Source organism: Barbatula barbatula (genome assembly GCF_947034865.1).
Source record: "Barbatula barbatula genome assembly, chromosome: 2".
NCBI lineage: Eukaryota > Metazoa > Chordata > Actinopteri > Cypriniformes > Nemacheilidae > Barbatula > Barbatula barbatula.
In genome coordinates, this window is record NC_136767.1 from 26,952,128 (window position 1) to 26,977,779 (window position 25,652).

At 39.5% G+C, this 25,652-nt stretch overlaps 2 protein-coding genes across 4 annotated transcripts; both read left to right on the plus strand.

Moving 5' to 3' along the window:
* The first annotated feature begins 63 nt into the window (after nucleotides 1–63).
* On the plus strand, nucleotides 64–3,316 carry snrnp27 (small nuclear ribonucleoprotein 27 (U4/U6.U5)). The gene is made up of 6 exons (XM_079451361.1): nucleotides 64–471; nucleotides 1,009–1,135; nucleotides 1,754–1,866; nucleotides 2,171–2,250; nucleotides 2,628–2,692; nucleotides 3,000–3,316. Exons 1-6 carry the CDS (start codon nucleotides 435–437, stop codon nucleotides 3,052–3,054), a joined length of 477 nt encoding a protein of 158 aa, XP_079307487.1. The 5' UTR covers nucleotides 64–434; the 3' UTR covers nucleotides 3,055–3,316.
* Nucleotides 3,317–3,900: 584 nt separating this feature from the next.
* mxd1 (MAX dimerization protein 1) lies at nucleotides 3,901–23,447 on the plus strand. Of its 3 annotated transcripts, none has more exons than XR_013788231.1 (7): nucleotides 3,901–5,069; nucleotides 5,714–5,813; nucleotides 11,030–11,059; nucleotides 15,852–15,966; nucleotides 16,488–16,647; nucleotides 19,432–20,872; nucleotides 22,840–23,447. XR_013788231.1 is itself a non-coding variant. In XM_079486117.1 (7 exons), exons 1-7 carry the CDS (start codon nucleotides 5,003–5,005, stop codon nucleotides 19,623–19,625), a joined length of 699 nt encoding a protein of 232 aa, XP_079342243.1. In that variant the 5' UTR covers nucleotides 3,901–5,002; the 3' UTR covers nucleotides 19,626–23,443. The 3 variants fall into 3 exon arrangements, 2 of the variants coding, with proteins under 2 accessions (XP_079342243.1, XP_079342244.1); XM_079486117.1 differs by adding an exon at nucleotides 6,536–6,568 and having other exon boundaries at nucleotides 19,432–23,443; XM_079486118.1 differs by having other exon boundaries at nucleotides 19,432–23,437.
* The last annotated feature ends 2,205 nt before the right edge of the window (nucleotides 23,448–25,652 follow it).

The following is a 25,652-nucleotide window of genomic DNA, read 5'->3' on the forward strand; positions in this document are numbered from 1 at the left end:
TTTGCTTTGGTAAATAACACGAATGACTGTCAGAAAAAAAGCTGAACGAATGGCAGCAGTGCGGCAGGAAATAGTTTTTCCCTACTTCCGGTCTCTGTCACCATTTTGTGAGAGTTGAATTGTTAACCCTTGATGCCGTCACAATACTAAAACATATTTATACACTAATCAGTGAACCATTTATATAAAGAATCTCTTGTAAATGCATAAAGCATTTACTTTTTTTATTTTGACTATCAAAACAATAGTTTGTTAAAAAGGGAACGTAATGTGTGGTAGGATCTATTATTCATGATCCACTTGTTTCCTCGGACCCTTAAAAGCGGTGCGCAGTTAATGGCGTTCATTAGACGTTTGCATCTGGAAATTTCTACTGTTGTATTTTGTTGTAGAACTGTTTTTAATAAAGCCGTTTAATTGATACTGATCGGACAATGGGGAAGAGTAGGAGCCGGACACCACCACGGCGAGGTACGAGTTCAGATTGTCTTTAAAATAAATAACCGTAAAATGTGTTCCAGCTTGCTGTTTGCTTACATCACAACAATCACACGATTCTTTCTTACGATTGATGCAAATTGACATTTTAACATTAAAACAATGGACGTGTTTAACTGGAGTGAGTTAGTTGGCTGACCGTATAATACCCTGTTCATAAATAGTTTGGGAGCTGCAAAATGACTTGATATTGCCTGGGGTTTAGAGTGTTGGGCTTGTGATCAGAAGGTTGCTGGTTCAAATCTCAGTGCCAGCAGGTCATGACTGAAGTGGCCTTGAGCAAGACACCTTACCCCTGATTGCTCTACAGTAATGTGCCACTGTAAAGAAAACTACTTGTAAGTCGCTTTGGATAAAAGCGTCTGCCAAATGAATAAATGTAAAAATAACGTCAGCCAGTATACACGAAGATCACCTTCGCATGCCATAGCAACATCGTGCCAGCGACCTTTGCTTTGCCAATGACTACACATTTATTTGGGGCAAAAATCACCTTTTATCTTCTTTCAGAGAGACGCCGTTCGCGCTCGTCCTCTCGAGATCGCGAGCGCAGGCGCAGGGAGCGCGAGAGGTCTAGATCGCGCGATAGAGACAGACGGAGGTCACGTTCGCGCTCCCCCCACAGACGCAGATCCAGGTGAGTTTTTAAGACAGTATTTCTCAAACTATTTCTGCCATTCCCCACTTTGGAGGTAGGGTAGGGGTCTGAGCCCCACCTGTCCCCGATAGCCAAAAAAAAGTGTAATAAACTTTAGGTCCACTGTCTGTCTTGGTTTACTCTGCTGGTGCAGATAAATGTAAGGCTTACCATTAAATGTCATTGTTTTGTTTTGTGTATGGTCAATAATAAAGTAATTAATAGAGATGACACAATGTCCACCCATTTGTCGCGCCCCACTTGTCATGTCTCTATTCCCCACCAGTGGGGCCCGCCCCACACTTTGAGAAACACTGTTTTCAGTGAACCGACTTTTATAGTTATGTAATGGGTGCAAATCAAGCCCTTCACAATATTACAATGTGGTTTGTGGAATATGTTAAGAATTGGCCTCAGGTAATGGGTTCGACACCCAGTGAACACATAACTTATTAATAAAACAACATGTATAGATTGAATGCACTGTACGTGCTTTAGATGAAAGCTTCTGCCCAATGAATAAATGCAAGATCCTGTTAGGTAAAAGAGTGAGACTGGGACTAATGCTAGTTGTTAATGACCTTCCCATAAAGCTTGTTGCCTGTTTGGTTTTTGCAGATCTCCACGGCGACACCGCTCCTCCTCCTTATCTCCACTGCGGCAGAAGGACAGAAGAGAGGATGACAAGAAAGAAGTTAAGGAGAAGCATGCCAAGGTCCATCAGATATCAGGTCATTATATCAGTCTTTTTACCTTTCAGTAAGGTCCAAAATGAAATTTGCATTAGCATCTAAAAGTAATTCAACGTCATCTAGTCAACCAATGTTCAAATAGCCTACTCTTGTAGGTATTGTACAAAAAAGGATATGGCAATAATCACACAATATTAGTGGTTCAGTACACAGTATTATCGTAAGGGTGTCACACTGCAGAACTAGTATAGTTGTTAATCCGGTATCATGACTTTAATTCTACATTGGGTATATGCAACTAGTTCTTGAATTTTTGTGCCATCTCATCTGTTTGCTCATGCAGCTGAGGATATGCAGGGGAAAACGGAGGAGGAAATCGAGATGATGAAAACGATGGGGTTTGGATCCTTTGACACATCAAAGGTAAGATCTCTCTTTCTTTACAAGAACATGGACTTTTTATTCATGTTTATGAAATTTTATATTCGGAGTGAAAAAAGTAGAATTGTTTTTAGTCTGTTATATTTTTGAAAATGTACTCGTTTCGGTTTGAGTTATGTGCTCTCTAATGGGCAACATTACATGCCGTTCGACAAAACCATAGCTGGCAAAGCTAATCCTCAAATTAACCACAAGATGGCACAGTTAGACAAAGTGTACGTTTTTATTATTATTCAAAATTAATTAAGATCCTGTACTGTCATTCATAGTATTTATTTGCTAAAACGTGTAGTGAACTGTAATTTGTAATGACACAAGAACATAATGCTATATTGTAGACATTCTCTTTTTTTCAACAGGGCAAGAAGAAAGAAGGTTCAATTGGTGCGTTTGCAATCAATGTGTCACAGAAGAGAAAATACAGGTCTGTATTTGCAGTGTTTTTGTTAAAAGAAACCTATATGTTTACACATAATTTACCCCGAAACACTTAATGTTAAGCTTTGTGTTTTACGCTTCCTAGCTTTCTGTTTTATAAACACACATTGCAAATAGACCACACATTTTGACATGCGATTCACAAAGTTAATATCCCAGCAACAGTTAAGCATGTGGCCAATCACCTTTGCAGGTACTGCTCGGCTAAATGACGAACATTCTCATTGGTGGGCAGTGATGTAATGTTTTGGTGCAGGAGGAAGATCAATGATGTAATCATATTTCTCTTGCAGGCAATACATGAACAGGAAAGGTGGTTTCAACAGACCTTTGGATTTCATTGCATGATCACGAGAAGCGAGAAGCCAAGCTTTGACTTTTGCAACGAAGCAATTATTCATTTCCCCTTGCAGTTTATTTAAATAAGTGTTCCGACAGTTTTGCTCTGTTTGTTTTTTGTTTATTTTTTCATTTAATGGCTGTTGTTATGTAAGTGTTGATTTTAGCTTGCAGTAAATAAACCTCTCAGCTCATTTTAAAAAGACTGGATTCTTTCATCATTTTGGTAAAATATTGCTTGCAATACGAAATAAATTCATAACAGTTAGTGGATGTAGTGTCCATTTGACATGCTGTTTTATTTCTCTTTTATTTTTAAATTTGGAATTCAACGAACTATTCACAACAATTCTTGTATTAACTAGAACTTCATTTGTTTAATTATAAATGCATTTATTTATGCCACAAAAATCAAAGGGAAAACATGCAAACTATAATTGCTCAAATGTCCAAATCAAGTAAAGTCATGTTAACAATCCGCATGTACAAGGGAGGTGTGGCTGTTAGGGTTCCGGGACGTCTTAAAGGCAGCCAATCACAGGCGATCGTCATGTGACGATCCAACCAATAATCGCATAACAACAATACACGATTTGCATAATAATCCATTTTGGCTCAGGAGCAAATGCCATAAAACCACGGTACAGGTTGTACCCTCGCTCCAAAATGGCACTACGGTACTGCTTAGTTGCGCCATTATCTTGCGGAATCGCATTACAGCGGTCATATATTCACGCTTCAGAATTCCCCTCCGCCATTGGTCGGCTCCGAGAGATCGACAGAAAACTCATTCAATCAGAGACCGGCTTCCTGTTTCCTTCCTCCAATCAAATCGTAGCTTCCCCCAGGAACACTGACAGGCGAACAGAAACATGACAGCAACTAGCAAACATCTCATCTGACTGACACAGCGACGTTATGGTTTTGCTAGCTGCGTGGTTTTTGTCCTGTTTTTGTTGAATTTTCCTCAGCTGCAAACATTCCGTGCGGCTCGAGCTTTCTAATAAGTAGCCAGACCGCTTGTCAAGTTTAAAATACCGAAACCAGCCGACTGTTTGGACTTTGCGGCCGTGTAACGTTAGTCGTCTCTATTTTCATCGCGTTTTTCCCTACGACCAATCAACATTTGTCTTCTATTTTTCCTTTTTTATTACTCAAGTGTTCCTTACCACCTCGCCGACGAGGAACATGCGTTTTGACTAACTAATACTAAAAAGGAACTGGATTTGAACGCTGTTTGTTTTCCAAACGCAACCAGCACAGCAGCAGAAAAGCACGAGATAAAATAACAAAAATATCCCCACCAGCTGCTCAAACTCGCCTTTTTGTCAAATCTGGCAACCAATAGTTCCGACCGAGGTGCTAGTCTGGTATTTTGGTCTGTTTTTTCCAGACCCAACGGTGCACACTGGTCTCTAATTAAAAGCTTACGCTGTCAGTATCAGAGTCTAAAAATCGACTTATCTGTTTGACAGCTCGTCTTTAAACGTATTTAGACGTCACCATTTACATGCTTCCAGGAAGAGTTGTCCTGATTTTGCAAACCTGGAGGGTGTTTTGGTTTTGCGTGAGTGTTTTTCCACGGTCGTGTTGCTCGAGCTCTCATTTTCTTAACATCTGATGTCCAGTTTCTCGTCTAATATGAGCAGGACTAGTTAATCTAGTCATTACTGGCAGCTGAGGGACGTTTTTTATTCGTTTTTATCATCCAGCCTTTTTTAAGCCAGCTGTGTTTATTTGTTATTACACATTTTTCGTTCTCTCAGATATCAACCAGCCCCCATATCTAAACATTTCCCTCGCTGCCTTACATCGATATATTTTATATTTTCGTCCGGCTGGATTTATTTATTCTCCCAAAGCTAAGGACGGAAAAACACGAAGCAACGCGCGGCTGCTGGTGCTTGTTTTTTCCCCTTCTCCTTTCTGACCCGGATTGTCATTTTAATCGCGGAAAATGTCGGCTATTGAAAAACTGCAGATGTTGATCGAAGCAGCTGAATATCTCGATCGAAGAGAAAGAGGTAAAGTAACCTATGTATGTGTATGCGATATAAGGACGCACGTTGGCATGCAAATAACTCCCAACACTGTTGCTATGGCGCTTGTCTGCTAATAACAAGTAATTATGTTTATTAGACGCGAATGCATGATTATATTCTCTAATTATTGTATTGGGGAGACCAAAGCATGGAGAAGTGGTCACTTCAGTTGTCTGCGACTGTGTGCTGACCTACCAGCAAACATTTGACGTTATAGGGGACTCTTATGTGTTTTTATGGCTCTCTGGGAATAAAATGCCGTATATGTGTCATAGATCTGATTTAATGGTGCTCGGTGACGTGTCTGTGTTCATGTAAAATTGAAATCCATTTTCTTGCACTGCTGTTGGTGTATTGTGCAGGGTTTCCTGGTGCAACCCCCCCTCCCTCTATGTGTTGTGGTTCGGCTGGCTACTGGGTTTACTCCAGTTCAGATGACATCATCGAGCCACGAGCAAAATACTTTTAAATAAAATGGTCCACTTGAATATATAACATGATCGTGTTTTGCTTCATTCCTCTAACTTTTGCAAAATTGGTCATTAGGTGCGATCAATGGCTTTGATTTTCAGATTTTCTCCTGTGTGGTCTAATGGGCTTCTAAATGTTTCTGTTTGGATTTGCAGAAGCGGAGCACGGCTACGCCTCAATGTTACCGTTCACCAGCAGCAAAGATAGGGACGGCTCGAAGCGAAAAATCAAAAGCAAGAAAAATTGCAGTAGCAGGTACATCCACCTTTACAACAATGCATTCTTGACCTGTTAGCTCTTCTGCTGTACGTAAAGTCGCCACTGTGTCATTGGCTCATGTGTGTTTACCTACTTCACACTTCGTAGCATCAGCGTATCCACATACCCTCATACTTGGAACATTTTGTTCACATCCGTGAATCACACGAAACGCGTGTCCCGTGTGTGACTTCTAAATCAGCAGACCTGGATGTATCTGAGGGTTATACGCGTGCATGAAAGAAACATACTCACTGATTCATCCTCGTGCAGATGCAGCCAGGACACACCATCCCACATTCGACATGCAGAGAGACGTTCACTCGCTTCTCTCCCCGTGACTCTCACCACCCACTTCCCACAGTCATCGTTTACTCAATAGTCAACACCTCAGATTTCATCAACATCACCCGATTAGCAGGCCTGAAACTGTCGGTTTCCTTCCTGTGAATGAAATTAGGTGGCCTGTATTGCTTTTCTCTTGAAGTGCTGATTGCTGTTTTGACGTTAATTTGTCACTAACCAACTAAACGTTACCAGATCCTAACAGAGCCCTCAGCCGCAGAAAAGTGTCACAGATTTCGGCAGATATGGAACCCATTTGATCTGTTTCATAGAGACAAACCATTTATGTGCCCTAAAATGTACCTTAAAATTGAAATTGAAAAATTGATATGTGATGTAGGTATATTCTCTGTTTCTTTTCTTTGATACAACAGGAAACTGAAAACACGCCCCATCTCCTATCTATGGTTTGTAACTAGATATATAGCAAGATATAAGACATAACAAGGGTAGCGCAAGATTTATACATATTTATCAGTATGTGTTCTCTCAGGGTATTGAACCCAAAACCTTTGCATTGTAAAATAATTTTTTTGTGTTAAAATAACGCAGGTATACAGCTTTCTCTTCAATGTAATGGCCTCTAGACCTGCATTCTTAGTGCACTACTTCTCAAGGCAAATTTGGAAAACTGATGTTATAAGGGATCATGTCGTGTTCACTTCCAAAGCTTTGTTTCCTAAACAGGTTCATTCAGGCTCTGTAAGGTTACCAATGACTGGCAAATGTGCCCTTTGTTTATAGCTATTCATTTAATGGAAATGGGTGTATTGTTCTTGTAGTATTAACAGCCTAGCTTTAGTCCAGTTCCTCTTGATATTCATGCTTTGCCCAACTATACAATGTTATATGATTCTTTGTGTTTCTTATGTCAGTTTCATTCATATTGGAAGATTGAGGCATTTTCATTCATCCCTATATACTTTTTAAAAAGCAGCGTTTGACCCAGTTGATGGAAAGCTAATGTGTGTTCTTGAAATCCAAACAATTCTGATAGTAAGATATACCAATATACTGTCATATTTGATATCGGCACATTCAGTTAACACGATGTTTGTTACTGCTACAGATAAGACAGGATATCTTTAAATCTTCCATTTCCAAAATTTCATTTGAATATAGGACATGCATTGCGTCATGTCATTTTCTAGCTGTATCGTACCTTCCACTCTGAACTTGCCATCAAGATGCGTTCAACACCCATTCACAACCCAAGCACTGGTGTTAATGCATCACTTTTTGCTCTAGAATTCTGATTGGCATATATGCACTGAATAAACCCAACGTCACTCCAACATTAGAAGGCTGTCCCTGTGTCTATTCATACAGCTTCAAAGACTGAACGTGATTCAGTTGATCTCTGAGTGTCGTAACAATGACATATTTGAGAAAAATGTTGCAATATATATGCCACAGAAATGTCAAACTTTGTCAAACTTTTCTATAAATTTATTTTACGGAATGCGTGTTTTGTGTACCCTTTATTATATGTAGGTCAGGTGGGTCTCCAATCTAGTATATCTCTCTGGCAAACCTGCTTTCCATAGCTGCGCTTCCTGATGGATTGTGGGGGAAGGGTGGCAGTGTGTGTCCCCGATGCATGTACGTGTAGAGAGTAGTGGGCTAGTGCCTTCCTCTTGCCCCTCCCCCTTCCTCTCGATCCAGGCAACCAGCATAGCTCCAACACCCCCATTATTTATATATATGACAGGGCTCCTCCCACGTCTCCCTTACGAACAGACAGTATATGTAGGCTAATGCACATAACAGCAGACATTGGTTCCTCTTTTATAGATCTGTATTTTCTTCCTACCTTCCCTGTGACTGCTACACAGTTCTAATGGTGTGGACGCAACTGACATGTAAAAGGGATGACCAGCAAACCGGACTGAACTTCAAGTCCATTTCCTATGGGGCACCAAATGCGTTTTTCTGTTTGTATTTTTATGTGTTGAAACAGGTGGCTTGGCACATACAGTAGCGCCAAGGGTGCATCAACTGGCCGTGCACAGTGAAACGGGCTGTTCTGTCACTAGTATCTGTCCATCCACCTCACCCAACCCCCTGAAATTCACCTCACGAGCGAGACACCAGCCGAGCAGATTACGCCGCTCTTTACACGCCGCACTAATATGGAAGCTTGTTAGAAACCTTGTTTATGCATTTGTTAATTTTAACCGACCTCTATGTCATAACATGGCCTGCAGGGGCAATTATGGACTTAGTTGGGGGGTTTCATTTGTTTTCTATGAGACAGTGAGGCGATCGAACAGCAGCTATAAATATGTGGTACTATTTAAAATGTCTTTACTATTAGTTTTTAGTAAAACATTGGTCAACAAAATTACAAGACACAATCTATTGAATGGCCTGTGTCTCGTTCCCAATTTCATTTGCAAATGAAGAGAAAGGGTACGTGTAATACAAGCTGTTTTGAAGGTTGACATCTGCTTTCAGTCCAGACATGTAGGTTTAAGGGGAGGGGCTACACGACTGGTGAGACGTTGGCGTGAGAAGATATCCTGTTCTCTGAGGTTGGGGTTATTTTTAGGGTGAGGATTACTGCAGATGGGGTCACAAGGTCAGGATGGATGGGGGAGATGAGATGCGTTCCTTCTAAGCTCACTATTTAAGGTGATTGTTTTTACCCTCATATAGTTTAAAACCCGTAAGATTTGCTTTCTTCTGTGGAACACAAAATATGTTTCATAGAGAAATGTCTCTTGTGTTTTTGTGGTGCTAAAGTGGAGTCCAATGTTGTTTGGTTACCAATGTTCTTCAAAATGTCGTCTTTTGTGTTCTGCAGAAGAAAGAAATTCTTACAGGGTTGGAATGACATCAGGAAATATGAATTTTCATATTTGGGTGCACTATCCCTTTTACTGTGCACGATCTGCCCTTCAGTGCTTGCGTTTTCTCGTGTTAGACGTGTCAAAGTTTAAGGGCGTGCTTGTGCGTTTATGGAAATGTTCAGTCAATATGCACATTGTATACAACGGATAGTTCAGGTCCAGTAGTTTGATAAGACAAGCACTCGTCCTCTTTCCAAGCATCAGTCTTGATAACTGGGAGGTTATTGCTTCGATTCTTTCACTATTGTGCCCTTGAGCAAGGTAACCCCTGTACATTGCTTAGGAAAAACGTCTGGTCACTCGGAATGATGGGAATATTGCTCTGTCAGGGCTCATAGAAAAATGTTCAGCCTCGTAACTTTGCGATGGCTGATCTCATCAATGCGTTAATTCCTCGTAGGCAACAAAAACAACTCCCTCAGTTTTTCCAAATCGTTTATCTTGGCCTCCACTGCTTCACCTCTCTTTCAACTCCTCTAGTGGTCCGTTTGAAATGAGCCTCCATTCACATGATGTGTGAAGCCTCTACCCCCTACCACTGACTTGTGTCTCGGGCTTGTGTTTCTAGTTACTGTTGCTATGTTGGGCCAAAGGCCTCTATGTATTTTGCAAACGCAGCTACAGAGAAAGAGACGGAAAGGACAGATACATTTGCAATCAACAATTAGCATTTTGGGAACGACATCTACTTAAGAAGCACGGGGGCCCTAAAGAAGCCCTCTGCCATTTTAGAGTTGCATCCTTTACACCCCACAAACACCATTTTGTCCTACTGAACATTAAAGTCCGCAATGAGCACCGGACACGCACTGTGATTTATAAACCTCAGAATAGTGGAAAGTGATGGTTAAGTTGTAACCTATTGATTGGTGCATGAGCATAACCACATTAAATCTTTGTTATATGAATGTGATTATTAGTAGAAATGCAAAAAGGGACAAATAGGTTAAAGACGTAAAAGAAGATATTCTGAGCAATGCATTCTAAGAAGGGGTTTTGTCTCCATACATTGAAAGTTAATTGGGGTCGGTGTTGTTTGGTTGCCAGTGTTAACTATCTTCTTTTGTGTTCTGTGGAAGAAAGATAGTCATACAGGTTTGGAATAGGGCTGTGCAATTATGGAAAATTAATCGTAATTGTCAATTTTAGCCTTCATCAATTACAAAAACTAAATTATCGAGGTAAACTATTATGGTGCCACATTCCATTTAGCAAGGATCCTCTCTTTTTTTGTAGTATAAATCCACAGTGCACATATTTCCTTTACAGTGGAATCAGTGCTTTTTCTTTACATGTATTTTTCAGTTCAGTTCAGAGTTTAAAAGACAAGTTTTTTTATTTTAGGCTTTCAATGTTTTTTTGTTTTTTCATGAAAGCTGCTTTGATACATAACGGCTTAAAGTTATTTAACATTATTTCTAACACTTTGTATGGTTTGCAGTATTGTCTGAGAGACTTATACAATAGTATAGTGCTTAAATTTTAAACACCCGGATGCAAATGTTGTTTCCTGCATAAGCTTCACACTGCAGACAATACAGTCAACATATTTCGTTATTGTTACTGTTTTGTACCTTAGCCGTGGAAATTCTTGCATTACGCAGGTGAAACATATTTATTTCAGTGCATCTTCACTCGTCTGCTCTTTCCTTCCGCTTCAGCAATACGGCTTTGGGGTGGCATGGGCACTGACAGAGGAGGCTAAATTGTGACTGGATGCGTTGCTTGCACAATATAACGTTTCTGCGAATTAAATGTATAATGGGCAAAATTATATATTGATCAGTTTGGCAATCGCCCGGCTGGAAAAATTGTCGCAAAAGCTAGAGCCCTGCTAGTCTAGAGCCCTGCTCCTCAAATGTAAATCCATAAAGCCTGTGTCATCGTTGTTCATAAGAACAAGTGCTTAGAAAACAATAACACAACTCACGTCATTAAAGTGCATGATTTGAGAAGTACAGATTATCATTGGACATCGCCAGTGTGATAACATTTCTCTTTTTTTTGTCTTTTCAGGTCTACACACAACGAGATGGAGAAGAACAGGTATGTCCATATAACCTTAATGTCATTGACTCAGCCATTAGCTCCTATCTGTAAACTTGCAGGATTAAACTTCAATACATTTTCAATGATTAGAATACTCTTCTGTAAGATAAAGCTAACTGACCGGGAAATGTAACCGAATGCCTCATTTCAGTCTTTTGGAGGCTTCTCTTATCACATGCCTCCGCTAGGACCCAGAGAACACTGAGTATTGAGGTCAGTCAATGAGCTTGTGTATCCATTCAGTTTTGACCTAGAGACAAATCCTCAATAAATGGATGACCTGAAATTTTGAATGTGAAGGATCTCACATATAGTCTCCGTCCCCAGTGTGCTGCGGTTTGGTTAACACACACACCGGGCTCTGAGCTCAGCTTGCCTTATCCATTGAATAATACATGTTTTAAAGCTTAGCAGTGAGCAAAACCAGGGCGTCTGGACTTTGACTTTTACACTCCTAACAATGCATTCTATATTGTAGTCCCAGTCCTCGCCTGACACCAGACATACTTAGTAAAGCATGCTTTTTTCCTCATGCAGAGCTCTGATGTCACAAAGCCCCAGACAACCGATCCACTGTTCATTTCTAAAGACAGACTTTCATCCCCTGTTAGAATAATTCAGCTAAAGAAGGGCACAGAGGCTCCCTGTGTTTATTTTTTGTTTCATGCTGCCCAAAATGGAGTCCAGGGCTGATATTCATAAAGGAGCTCAAGTGGGACTGCATTTGTTATGCAGATTTGGATAAATGGGCAGGATGACTGATCTGAGACCAGTGCATCTGTGTTGTAATCAGTAAAGTTAGCGCTCTAGTTCTGAAAAACCCAGCCATAGCCTAGTGATAGCGTGGGTCGACACGTTGAGTCATTGCACCCGTTCAGAGGAAGCGACCATGATATGAGTGTATTGAAAGACACTCTGTTCACTATTTGATACAATACACGATAATACTTTCATGATATAATATTATCACACCATCGTTGATGTTTACAGCTTTCCTGTAGCTCAGTGGTTAGAGCATTGCGTTAACAATGCAAGGTTTTGGGTTCGATCCCAGGGGATTGCAGATACCTATGTAAAATGTATAGGATAATGCAATGTAAGTCGCTTTGGATAAAAGCGTCTGCTAAATGCCTAAAAATTTTAAAATGTAAAAAATGTTTATAAACATTCGAAATAAAACTGAAATTCAACAGAATAATTCGTATTTTTGCATACAATTGTAACCTCGTCTCTAAAAACCAAGCTGAAGTCTAAATTTAAAGATAATAAGCATTTGTGGAGTGCAATAAATGAGGAGACAAGAGAAGGAGATGCTTTGAGTCAACTATACTCTCCACTTAAACAATAAATAAAAGAACGGCTAGTCAGAGTAAACTTCCACACACCGGTTAACCAACAAAACACAACATCCCCCCCTTAAAGCTACAGTCTCTTAGTGAATGTCTCTTCCTTTACCTGTGGGCAATATTCATATACCATGCCACTATTATACATTTTACCCTAGACCTAGGTACTGGGACTTTTGTACGGTTGCCCAGTTATGGATATGCAGTTGCTAAGGGATTAAGTGTTTTTTAATGCGTTCTCATGACGTTTTAGGGTGTTCCAGGTAGTTTCTAAGTCTTTGCTTACTAGCTAAATTCTAAAGCTCATTTGTTAGATGTTTGTTTTTCAAATAGCAGGTGCTAGCACTTTCACTTTCATCCTTCTCATTGTTTAGCTCAATCACAAAGACGACAGCTTTTAAATCTTACTTGAAATGCACCATATTCGATCTACTATTGGGGTTTATCAGTATCATGCAAAATTTCACACACCTGTATCGTGTGAATCCGTCACACTCGGCCCAGTGACCCCCGGGTCACACATGCTATAAATTTCACCCTGCACTCATTATGCGCCATATGTAATGCACACTATGCCCTATAGGCAAAGCGAATGGGTGTTTTTTGTAGTCTAACAGCTTCTGAAAGAATACACAAACAACAGCTGTAAGAAACATTCTCTCCACATGGTTACGTTTGCATGCAACATGGCGGGTTTATTCTTAAGATGGACCTTGCATGCTTGTGGGCTGTTTGCCTTTAAGAGTCAAGAGTGTAATCTGAGCTGCGGGCCGCCAGAGATGCCTGTGCGTGCACACTTCTCCAATGGGGTTAAGACAATTACTTAGGAGTCAGGGGTCAAAGGCTGGGGGAGGATGATGATTTACTGTGAATTTCATATGGCTTGAATTGGGAATGGGTGAACAGTATAGCTGCAGGTGTGCAAAGGTTCTGGTTAAGTACAGATACAGGGTGGTCTTTAGGGATACAGATATTGTAATAGTTATTAGGGCTGTCAACCGATTAATCGCGATTAATCTACTAAACATTTTTGTTCACATTACATATGTCTGTGTACTGTGGATATGAATTTTGTATTTATAAACACATACGGGTATACATATTTAGGAAGTATTCATGTCTATTTATTTATATTTGCCAATAATTAAAATAATGTATAAATGTTTATTACTAATTTCGTGAATCCCATTTTTGGAGTTTCGAGCTTCGGTTGTAATCAACACCGAATTTTAGATGCTTCGATGCTCCAAAAATGGGATCAGACCAGCCCTAATTCCCACCTTCTAAAAACAGTCTTTCGCTTAATGAAGTGCTTCTCTATGTGTTCCGCAGAAATATCAATTTCATTATTGATTATTATAGATTTCATTGATTCGTTGTTGCAGCCTTTAGTGGTCTTCTTAGTAAACCTCATGAAATGACCCCAGAGAGAATAACGTGGTTCGTAAACGAATGGAAAAAACTGAAGTGAAACGAAACTGCATATGCTTTCATGCTACCACCCCCGATCCGTGCGACGATGCACTGTGTGTGTAAATGACAGATGGAGCATGCAGTCTGTATTTGTTTAACAAACACCAGGCTACTCGGGTTATGTCACCGCTTCGGTGGCAGATTTTAAAGTTATGTAATAGTATTCCTGCCCTTTTGACCAGCCAACCACATGCAGAATGAAAGCGAAGAGAAGGGCCGCAAACATGACCTAGTGGGAGTTTATGTGTACGTGTGGGCTGGAGAGACAGGTGTACACACAACCCGTCCTTTAGCAGTCTAGCATACTGCAGTCCTTGCAAACAAACCTGTCACACATGCATTCAAGCTCTTGTTTAACTCACATTTGCCATTTTGTTAAAGCATCCGCTTGATTCAATGGCTCATGCGGCCTTGAGATGCAGAAGCAACATTTAAGAATGTTAATACCTGAATGCAATGCAGATGCTTAATGCTTCATACTTAATCAATGAGGGACTTGAGGGTTTGCAGTTGTTAATATAATCATTGCTTTAGGGCGTCAATAGACATGACATGCTAATAATGAGAGCCAATAAGAGTCACAGGCATGTAAAGTAACAAGTTAATAGTTGATCTCTACGGTTATTTGCATTGTACAATTGCATTGGATTTCTATTTTGACCAATCAGCATCCAGAAGAAAGAAATATCTGTCCATTTTGTAATTTATGTACATGGACTTCTACTAACAAGTAGAATATACATTTTTTGGTATTTTTAAATAATTTGCATAATTTAATAACCATTTCCATGTGGAAAAAGAAACACCATTTTGTTTTATTAAGTGCCATGTACAATTTATAATAAACTTTCAACCCAGTCTATTATTTCGTGTTCTTGGACACAAATATCCAAACAGTGTTTGTCAGCGAGCACAATCTTTTTTTAATGTCACTCAGCACGACTTTCTTTTCGTGTCACTCAGCATGATTTTCAATCTGCTGCATGTGGTTCTATATATCTATAATAGGAATTCACACGAATGAGCCACCTTGTGAAATAGGTAGGAAGTCCTATCAGATTGCGTTGATATATATTTACAAACATGAAAGATACCGCGTAGCAAAATACATTCGATCGAAAGTCATGCTGGGTGACATGTAAACAATTGTGCTGACTGACACGAAAAAAGGGGAAAATTTGTGTATGTAAACACAATGTCACAAATTCCCGTGTTGAAACTTTAGGTTTAAAGGGATAGTTAATCCAAAAATGAAATTCTGTCATCATTTACTCATGCAATTTCACACCTGTGTAAATTACTTTGTTCCGATGAACACAAAGAAAGTTAACTTTTCCTACTATGGTAGTGGATGATGTCCCAGAACTGAAAATGGCTAACATTATTCCAAATATCTTTCTCTGTGTTCATTGGAACAAAGAAATGTAAACAGGTTTGAAACAACCTGAGGGTGACTAAATCCATTCATTTATGGATGAACTATCCCTTAAACTGTAGTGGCTTTCAAAAAGCTTCCTGAAGCAAACACGCACATCATTATCTGTTGACAAAGGTCTTTTTCTTTCAGCGCTAACAAACAGACGTTGGCGCTCAGTGTCTGGAAGGTAAAATAGCTGGGTTGCGATCCACGTTGCTGTACAAATACAGCTGTACTGCAGTCTGCAGTTTCTTGCAGGTTGCATAACAGGTCATGTGGCTGCTGGCACCTATGCTCACCACACCCTGGCAGCTGTGAATCTTGTCGACCGACACACATGAGCGATAAACTAAGAGTAGTGTTGGGAAACATAAACTTACTAAAGATAGATCAGTGCACCGCATTTGACCGTGGTATCCTTAAAATTTTTCACTAATCAAACATAAGCACAGTTTTGCCAAAACTAGGGCAGAAATATATTGTTTTAGATTTTATGTGGTTGATATCAAAATTGCTAATGGAAAGTTTTGTGATTTCTTTCTCGGTTACCCAGGAGGGCACATTTACGGCTGTGTTTGGAACGCTTGAAATCCCTTGTGCCCTTAGGACCAGACTCAAACAGGCACACAACTCTTAGCCTTCTTATGAGGGCTAAGGAACACATCAAGGTACGTGCGTTTGTGCCCATGGTGTTTGCATGAAATTCTCAGAAGACCCAACGGCATCGGTGTGATAGTTCAGCAATAATTAACAAGAGGCTTTGCATTGCAATGCTTTTTATCTGATTTTATTGTCACGTCAGCACATGTGCCCTGGTTAGTAAAAGTACAGCATTCATAAGAGTGATTTAGGAACATTTAGGAACCTCTAGAAACCATTTAGAAGCTATTTAGCTTTTCTAAATGTTTAAAACAAATGCATAACAGTGCATTTGAAATGCATTTGATTTGTCCCTGCACTTCTGGTAACCTATATCCCATAACCCTGGTGTTGCTAGCTCTGTGTTTAAAGTCTTCAATGCATAAGCCAAATAATAAAATGGACCAATTTATAATTTCTCCATGTCACACATATTCTTATATTAACTTTTTAATGGCTTCAAACACGACTCATCTTATCGGATTTGAGAGCTTTACTGTCTTTTCTATAAAAACCGTATACACAAACGTGTGTGTGTGTGTGTGTGCAGAGGCTGGAGGAGGGCGAGCGAAAGGCTCAGCACACTTTAGACCATCTGCAGAGAGAACGAAGACACCTGCACAGACGTCTGGAGCAGCTGGGAGTGGAGCGCACACGCATGGACAGCATGGGCTCCACCATCTCCTCTGACAAATCCGACTCTGACCAAGGTAAATACACACTGTTATAGACAATGTAGCTAGCAGATTGGAATTCTAAGCGGTTGGTGGGTAATCCAGCACATCATGTAGTGCATATACAGGCTATGTAACTTAAAATGTCATCTGTTTATTTGAGTGAGTGACAGTTTAACCATAGCAGATAGGTCTATCGCAGTGTTTATTGCACATGATTTGTCGCCATTCAGATATGTTTAAGATTTACTTGCCCTAGTAAAAAGCACTAACAACATGCAGTCACGCTCTCATGTACAGCAGGTTAATGGTTGAGGAAGTGGTCTGGTCCACAGCAGTTTTGAATTCAGTGTTCAATTCATATTTGGTTTGTTTCATATTTGAAAACAGACTTGAAAAAAGAGGTAATGGTAAAACTGCCGCATTCTACCTTAAATCATTGTTTACGAGCTGATTCAACATCACATGAGAGCTCACATGACACCACATGATGTTCTGCATCATATTTAAGGTGTAAGTGTAAGTAAAAACAGGGTTGAGGTAATTACAGAAACCATTAGATGCTTAGTGCTCTTAATATACTAAACTACTGCACTCATAAGTTTTTATTCTTACCATCAGGGCTGTCACGGTTATTAAATAACGTCTCATCTCGATTGTTTGACTTTCAGCTCATCGCAATTATTGCACGTCTCTATAGAAGACACAAGGGGGAGCTGCAGTGCCTGCGTAATTGCATATTTTAGTGTATATTTGTAACTTAAAAACGATAATATTGGTAAAATGAACCAACAATCACTTAAAAACACTTTAAAGCATATACCATAAAAAACCTGTTTTACAATTTAATATTTTTAAGCTAATCTCAATGTGAAAACCAGCCTACCAATATTTCATTAACATAGAAAAAAACTCCAATACAATTTTACAAGTAAAACGTAGTCTTATATAAGGAAGCATGTGGCTTTAGGTCAAGAACAGCGGCACAAAGTGCCAAAGGAACAGATGACTAATCATGCTTTGATTTTTTTCTTAGTCGAGCATGATTTTACACAAAGACAAACACAATTCATAGAACAGCGTGCTTAAACAAAAATAACACCAAAGAAACAAAAGCAGGTTCAGCTATTAGTCATCATTTTTTTTTTAATTAGGTTTGTTGGTTTGTTTATGTAACATCCATTTACATTATTTAACTCAAACATTATGACAAATAGAAAGTATACATAGATCATTGATCAAAATGGAACAAGCTGTTTCTATCATTGAAAATATATATTTCTTCAAATAATCTTGTCTCCCATTAGAGGCTTCCAAGAACCTTTTTAAAAACCAAGAAACAGCTGAAGATTCTTTTCATGGTAATGCTTCTACCTAGAACTGTTTATCATCTATCGGCATACACGATCTTAGTTGTCTCTCAAACACGCGGTGGACGTTTGATGATCACACAGGAAACCCACATGCTTTTCACAGATTTCCCAGAATTATATTTTTCCCATTGTGTATGTATTGTGGCCTGTCACACAAACAGATGGCATGAAGAAAGACTGCAGCATGTGTGAAGTGTATGATGAATGCTTTAACACCTAAATGGGAATGTTGCCATGGAGATAATGGGCCGGCTCGCCTAAACGTAGCACACTTGAAAATGTAACCTCAACAATGATCGATTTAATCAAGTTCTCAAATCACAGCTTGCGTCATGACATGATCTAAAAAGTCTTCGCATGTGAACAGATGTAACGTTTTTACATATATGCTACGATTGCATTTTTAGGCCGGTTGTTCAGTTTTGTATGAGCTTGTATTTTTAGTAACATGTTTTGTACATTTACATTTTCTTTAACGTTAGCACTTTTATGTGGATATAGAGACTTTGATTATTTAGATTAATATCAAATTTGTATTTCGTACAAACATTACTATGTAGAAAATATGGTGAGATTCAAATTTACAACAAACACGTATACGTATACTCTATGTACGTGAGAAAAGATCATTGAGGAATATTTGTTAAATGCTGTTACACAAATGTCCAAAATGCAAGCAAGCGGAACGACACATCAAAACCGGATCGCTTCCGTTATGACTAACAAAGCTGACTGAAGTGTGTGATGTTGACAATTCTATTGATTATATAGGGAGCGACCTTGTTTGTCTTGTCACAACGCTTGTTTGCAATGTAGACATTGTGTCAGACGGCTGTGTTAACATGATCTGTCAAACCCTCATTATTGTTTCTAAATATTAAATATCAGCTGTATGCAAAGTGATCCATATTTGATTATTGACTTGAAATTGCACATGGAGCCATATTGGGATCCCTTTATCTCTGAAATTGAACCATAAAGGGCCTTATAAATGAGGACACCAAAAGATTTGTTTTTCAAAAACTAGAATATAAAAGAATATCAAGATGTGTTGAATACTTCTTGAATTAGAAGCACACAAACTTTGGTAAAAGAACACGTGTGCTTCCTCATTTTTAAACGTGTAATGCAACAAGAATCATTAAGCCAACAGTTTCTACTAATAAACCAACCAATATCTGTATTAAAACAAAAAGATTGCAGCGTTATTTTAAAGTAATAGGTTAGTTGGTTAAAATTTGACCCATTCTACAAAATAGTGAATTTCTTTGTAAATGCTCATCCCTGGCATGTAAAATTTAGGCTTTCTTCATCATTTAAATATTTCTTTGTGCAAAAAAAGATCAAACTTTTATTGGTTGATTTAACACAAAATCAAATCATCCAATGTACAACAGCGTTGTGCTCTACATATTCTTAAGAATGTTTTTTTGTGTTTGCATTACAGAAGAGGTGGATGTCGACGTGGAGGGAACGGACTATCTGCTGGGTGATCTGGAGTGGAGCACCAGCAGCGTGAGCGACTCGGACGAGCGGGGAAGCTTGCGCAGTAGCTGCAGCGACGAAGGCTATTCCAGTGCCAGTCTACTTCACCTCGCCAACTCTCAGGAGAAGAGCCCTACGCTGGGCTGCAGTCTTTAAGAGCACAGATCACCACGTTACTCTGCCACTCATCACCCACCACCTCAACCCGTACCTCCTGCCACGTCCTGCTCTAATACTCCAATGATGTTGCCTCCTTTGTGACCGATGATAAAGACAGAAATGGCCTTTCTCGATGCTCTGACAAATCCAGTCTGTTGTGTTCGTGTGTGTGCGGCGTCCAAAGGAAGAAGGTATTGGAATTCGACCGTGGCATCCAATAAACAGACCTCGCACTAACTGGGAGTCAAGGCCCGTGTGAGCCTGCCGAAGACAGGCCTTCTCCGCAACCCTAACGGATCCCTTCACACCATCGGCTCCAGAATGTTAACGCCTGCCTTAGTGCAATCATATCTTTCCACCCCTTCCCATCATTCAATTGCGTCCAATAACGGAGAGAGGCACTCGATCGGGACATTCCCTCCTTAAAAGACCCGACAGAGACCCTTAAAGGGATCCTCCGCCTGAAAATTGTAATTACTCATAAATGACTCACCCAAATGTCGTTTGTCAACCCTTGGACCTCCGTTTATCTCCAGAACGCAAATGAAGATGTTGAGGTCATGGAGCTTTCTGACTCCTCCATAGCCTGATACGTAACCAAACCTCCAACGCGTGATGAGCCATCACTTCTTGGTCAGAAGTCAGGAAATAATTGAATATGTCTGTATTTTGGTTTGTCTGTGCACAAAACGTATCCTTGTCGCTTTATATTATTAAAGCGTAACCACTGGAGGGACATATTTCAATGATGTCTTTACTCACTTTTTGGGTTTGGTTGCCTTTCTGGGTATGGAGAAGTCGGAAAGCTCCGGGACCTCAACAAAACCTTAAAAAAGATTCTTAATTTGCGTTCTGGAGATAAACGGAGGTCCTGGGGTTGACGAACGACTTTAGGGGGAGTAATTTATTACAGAATTTTCCTTTTTCGTCAGAGGGACGCTTTAAAGACCTCAAAGCCAGATGAAGAATGTGTATCATACCACGCCCACTGCCTACTCATGGTCTCGCTCTGGGACAATCGCACCCAAGGCTGTCTTCGACGGCCCTTTATCGTTCCTTCAATCAGAATGAACCATCCAGAAGACACAGGGCTGGGTCACTTGACCAGTTAGCTAACCTACCAGAGCATGGTATTTTGCACTAAGTAGGAGTGGCCTCTTTACGCTCGACCGAATCCTCTTTCGACGTACCGCAGAATGAACGCGGATGAGACAACGGAGCAAAGGGCTACTTCTACCGTACAGGCAAGGATCGCTCGGTGTCAAAAGATGTACTGTAATGTCGTTTCGTTTCAAACGTCTCTTCTAAGGGACTGCAGCTACTGTAGTGATGTATCAGGCGTAGAGTGTTAGCTAGTCTTAAAAATATCTACCTGCACTGTCTAATACCCACCCGCCCGCCTGCCACTCCCATCACATGCTGGGAGTTATCACTGATATGTCGTTGTTGTCTGTTTTTTACCCAGCAAGCACTCGTAATGTTCATGCTGTGCAGAATCATCAGGTCGGTAGCAATACACCCCTCAACTGAACTGACTGCTCGGTTTTTGACATTCTGAGCAAAAGAAGGCTGTCAGTGGGGTTTGTTTTTTGTTGACTTTTTTAAGCATCTATGCTGTGCTTTTAATGCCCCCGAGCTGCCACCTTGAATTTTATTACTACCGGGGGGGCGACACACCTGACGTCATCGTGAAGAACGGAGCATGAGATTCTTTGAAGGGTTTGTGGGTGGGTTTTATGAAATGGGGCGGGGATGGGTTTGAAATCTGGATCTCAGGTATCTCTTCCTCTCTCTCTCTAAGGACAGTGGCGTTTTTGTGTATGTGCGCGTGTTGAATCTTCTTGTTAATTTTTGGCGTCCTTTTTTCTCTCGACTGTTTAGCCCCAGAAGTACGAGGGCGATTGTAAAAGCACATTCCATGATAAGCAGAGCACCGTGGTCGGGTTTATTGCGTGCACTGCGGACATTGATAGAAAGGTCTGAGGCTTCAGGTTACCTATGAGCAATGAATCCTTTCCGCATCTGTGCCATCAGGCTCATTGTAAGAGTGTGCGGAAGCATGCATGCGTGTGCGTGTGTGTGTGTGTGTGTGTGTGGTTTCTTGGTGGCTACATCACTGCATTGCAGTTTACTCTGGCACCCAGCTATCTACCATTTCTGCTAAAAGTAGTTGTGTATATAGTTCACAGAAAAAAGAGAGATATCTACCCTGTATGTACGTATATTGATAAAGTATTTATATTTGATCTACATATATGTTCAAACATAGACTTTATATATATATATGAGATTATATTTAAGAAGTGATTGAATTCGTTTCTTTTGTTTTCCCTATATTGTTAGTTTCGATGTGTAGTTGATTTGCACTACATAAAAATGTGTATAATTATATATTCGAAAAACTTTACATGACCTAATATTGGTGCTCTTTCATTTTCCTATTTTTCCTGCACAAAAAAAGTAAAAATGTGTTAAAAAAAGCATAACAAATTGAGAAAACGCATTAAAAATGAATAGGGAATATTTGTTGGTGTGTTGGTGGTATTGAAGTTGTGAAAAGTGGGTGCGGGAATGAAGTCCGGTTGTTATTGTGCCTGATTGGTCCAGGGAAACCGTTTACTATATACGTTTTCCTATAACACTAGTGAGTAAAATGATGTAGGTTTTGTATCGAGTCCTCGTGAAGGATACACGTCTGAATGTAGTGAAAACTTCTTCACTATCGCATCACATGCCAAGATTTACTCAGATTTAACAATATGTCATTTTATAGAACTTGAATGATGCACCAAAAAATAAACGATTGTTCATTCTTTACATATGGAATGCTGCTGTTGGGTAGTTATAAATATGAAATGTAAAAAAAAGTATAACATGTGTGTGCATTGTAGCAATGAGAGCATTAGAGCACCGTGTATGTTGGAGATGGGAGGGGTGGTGTGTATAAATATATGTTTGCTTTCGACGTCACTGTCCACAGACAGAGAGAAAGGGCTCGATTCTCTTATTTTCTTCTTGAGAGGGTGGGGGGTTTAAGGCTGTATGCCTTTTGTATTGATATGCTTTTGTCTTGTTTTTATTTGTTACTAGTGTTTTAAGAAAAGTGCAAACAAAAAGTGAAATTCTTTCTCAAGATTGTGTCTTGTTAAAAATTGTTGTCTTGAAGTTTCTCACGGCCCACGCCCACTGAAGTTCCTTCTGCTTTCCGCAGTCTGACCCCTTCTATGTGTAACCTCGTCGTCTTCTGTGAACACCGGCGACGGGACATGGCTAACGCATTGTGAGCGTTATGTGCAAGACTGGTGCTGTCACACACCGATGTGAATTCCTGCCCCGACGTACCGTGTCCCGGCGCTGCACTTATCACAGTCAATGATGTCACCATGGAAGGCGGGTAGATGTACTACTTTGATTTTTATATATGGGTTATTTATCGTACGCTGAGAACAAAACGGCTATAGCCTTAAGACATACAAAAATACGGATACCATAGTTGTCATCAGAAACCGATGGCAGATGTGTTCCACATGAGAAGAGCCCATCGCCCTTCATTCCCATTGATTGTGACTGCATCTCAGGTGTTTCACACCTTCACAAATACACACAAACACACATGCTCATCATTCACATACTGCCTCTTGTAAGCTAAACAAAAGAGGTTTATGTCTGTTTTACATTCAATCAGAAATGGACATTTCTATGCTGTTACTTTTTAAGAATTGGGCTACTTTGATGTTGACTGCTAAATATGTGGTTAAAAGGAATGACCTTCAAATAAAAAACTTAAAACGAAGAGCAGTTGTTTGTGGGGGTTTTTTGTAAAAGAAAAATGGACAATATTGACTGACAAATCAAAGCTGAAGTGTGTCATTTTTTGTCTTATAATTATTTACTGCATTTAAATATGAAATATGTGCTTTCTATAATGTGTAGATAATGTGCACAATAGTACCGACTCAAAACAATGTACACCCTTAAAAAGGATGTGTTAATGATAAACGCGTTGTTTGTTATGCTATTTAACACATTGTGTGTCATTTTAACTCATTTTGTGTTGATTTCGTTTGTGATTAATGAAAGGGACAACACAAGTTGTGTTACAAGTAACAGAAATAACACGGAAATAAAGCAAAACAAATGGCACAGAAATTCGGCATGTTTCAAAATTGTTTTCTGGTTTGCAATTTTCTTACATGCTTTGACAGAATGAAACGGGAAGTTGGGACATTAAAGGGCTTGTCCCTTTTTATATAGACAGCATGCTGTAGTTTATATTCCAAGCATGTGTCATTTATAATTGTCAAATTTGACAACAGTTTAAAGTTCATATTTACATTTCTGTGGAAGTTTGATGTGTGTTAGTTATGTAAATTAGCGGACGATGCGCTTCCTGACTGCACCGTTGTTCTCTTTCACATGAAATAAGATTCAGTTTAATCCCTGAATATGTGAAGATAACATCTTAGCTGTCATTCAATAACTAGATCCGAGGTGGACGATGGATAGAAGAAAGAAAGGGGGGAGGGTAGGTGTCGCTTTTAGACTGCACAAAAATGGAAGCAATAGACCAAACATAGAAGAAATAAAGATGGATGAGGGATGTCAGGGTTTCTACATCCTAGCTATAAGCTCTAATGCTTAAAGGTCACTAAAGTGATCTCTTTTCCTTCCCTTTTATTGTTTTGTAGAAAGGAAAAATGATGAGGATTTAAAGAGAAATATTTCAGATAAAGCTAATATATGTCACTTAATCTTAAGGACAAAATGACAGCTAGACATTTATGACATCAGGATATAAAGACGGATTTTAGCAGTGTGGCTGTTCTTCAGGGTCTTTACCTATTAAGTTTTATCATAAAACATCCCAGTAAAATGCAGACAATATTATTTTCCTTAAAATAAGATGAATTCACCTAAACCAAAATTGCATACATCGCTATAATATATTCACAGAAAACCAATATGTGTGCTTCGCCTTTTAAAAATGTTTTGCTTGAGAATTTTTACTGAACAATTATATGAAGTTTATGCTTAAAACATATTGCAGAACATAAAAATAAACTAATTTCAAGCATATTATTTGAGAATAAGCATTGTTATCATTCAGGTGAATATATATTTATCAATAAATGTTTATATTTATGGAAAACAACTAAAAATAGGATTGTTATGCAGTGTTTTAGTGCAGTTGATAAATTCGGGGTGGATGATGACAGGGAATTGGTAGCAATTTGTGAGTCAATATTTTGCGACAGAAATAGGAGGAGTTCTGCTGTCTTTGGATGAGTTTAAGTGTGTGTTTGTTTGCCTTTGCGCGTGTCCAATGTGTGTTTGTGTGTGGGGGTCAGAATCTATTTGACCCCTCGCTCGGCTGTCAGATTAGACAAATCCCACAGCTTATACTGCAGCCGGCCCACAGCGACCTCCCACATACACAAACACTACACGCCGTCCTGAATAATACGTGCACCCGTTAACGGCCAACAACATGCCACGTCTGAACTGAAACACACTTTTTTATAAAACTGATTTTCAAGAAGGGAATCAACCCCCCTAGTCTCTCCACAGGCCTCTAAATCAGGTTGTCCTATCGAGCTCCTGAAGAGCCACATGATGCCAGAGCATCATGTAAATGAAAATTATTTAAAATAAAACCAACTAAATATAATTTACAGCTTATATAGATGATTTAGTCATATAGATTTGATATTGAGATTTTTATCATTAGGTGATCTTATTTCATGCACTTGCTAACATGAACTAAAAGTGACATTAATTTACAGCATTTATTAATAGTTCTTAATATTAGTTAATAATAATACAAATGTTTCTAACATTTGCCTCGGTTTCACAGACGATGCTTAAGACTAGTCAGACGAAAATTAATTTTGAGCGGTCATTTTGAGCGGTCTCAACTGAAAATAACTTGCCACTGTCTCAAGGTGCACGGTAAGGCATTTTAATAAAATGGACTTTAATAGCCTAAATGAACTAAGGTATAGTCCTGGCTTATAGCTAAGCCTA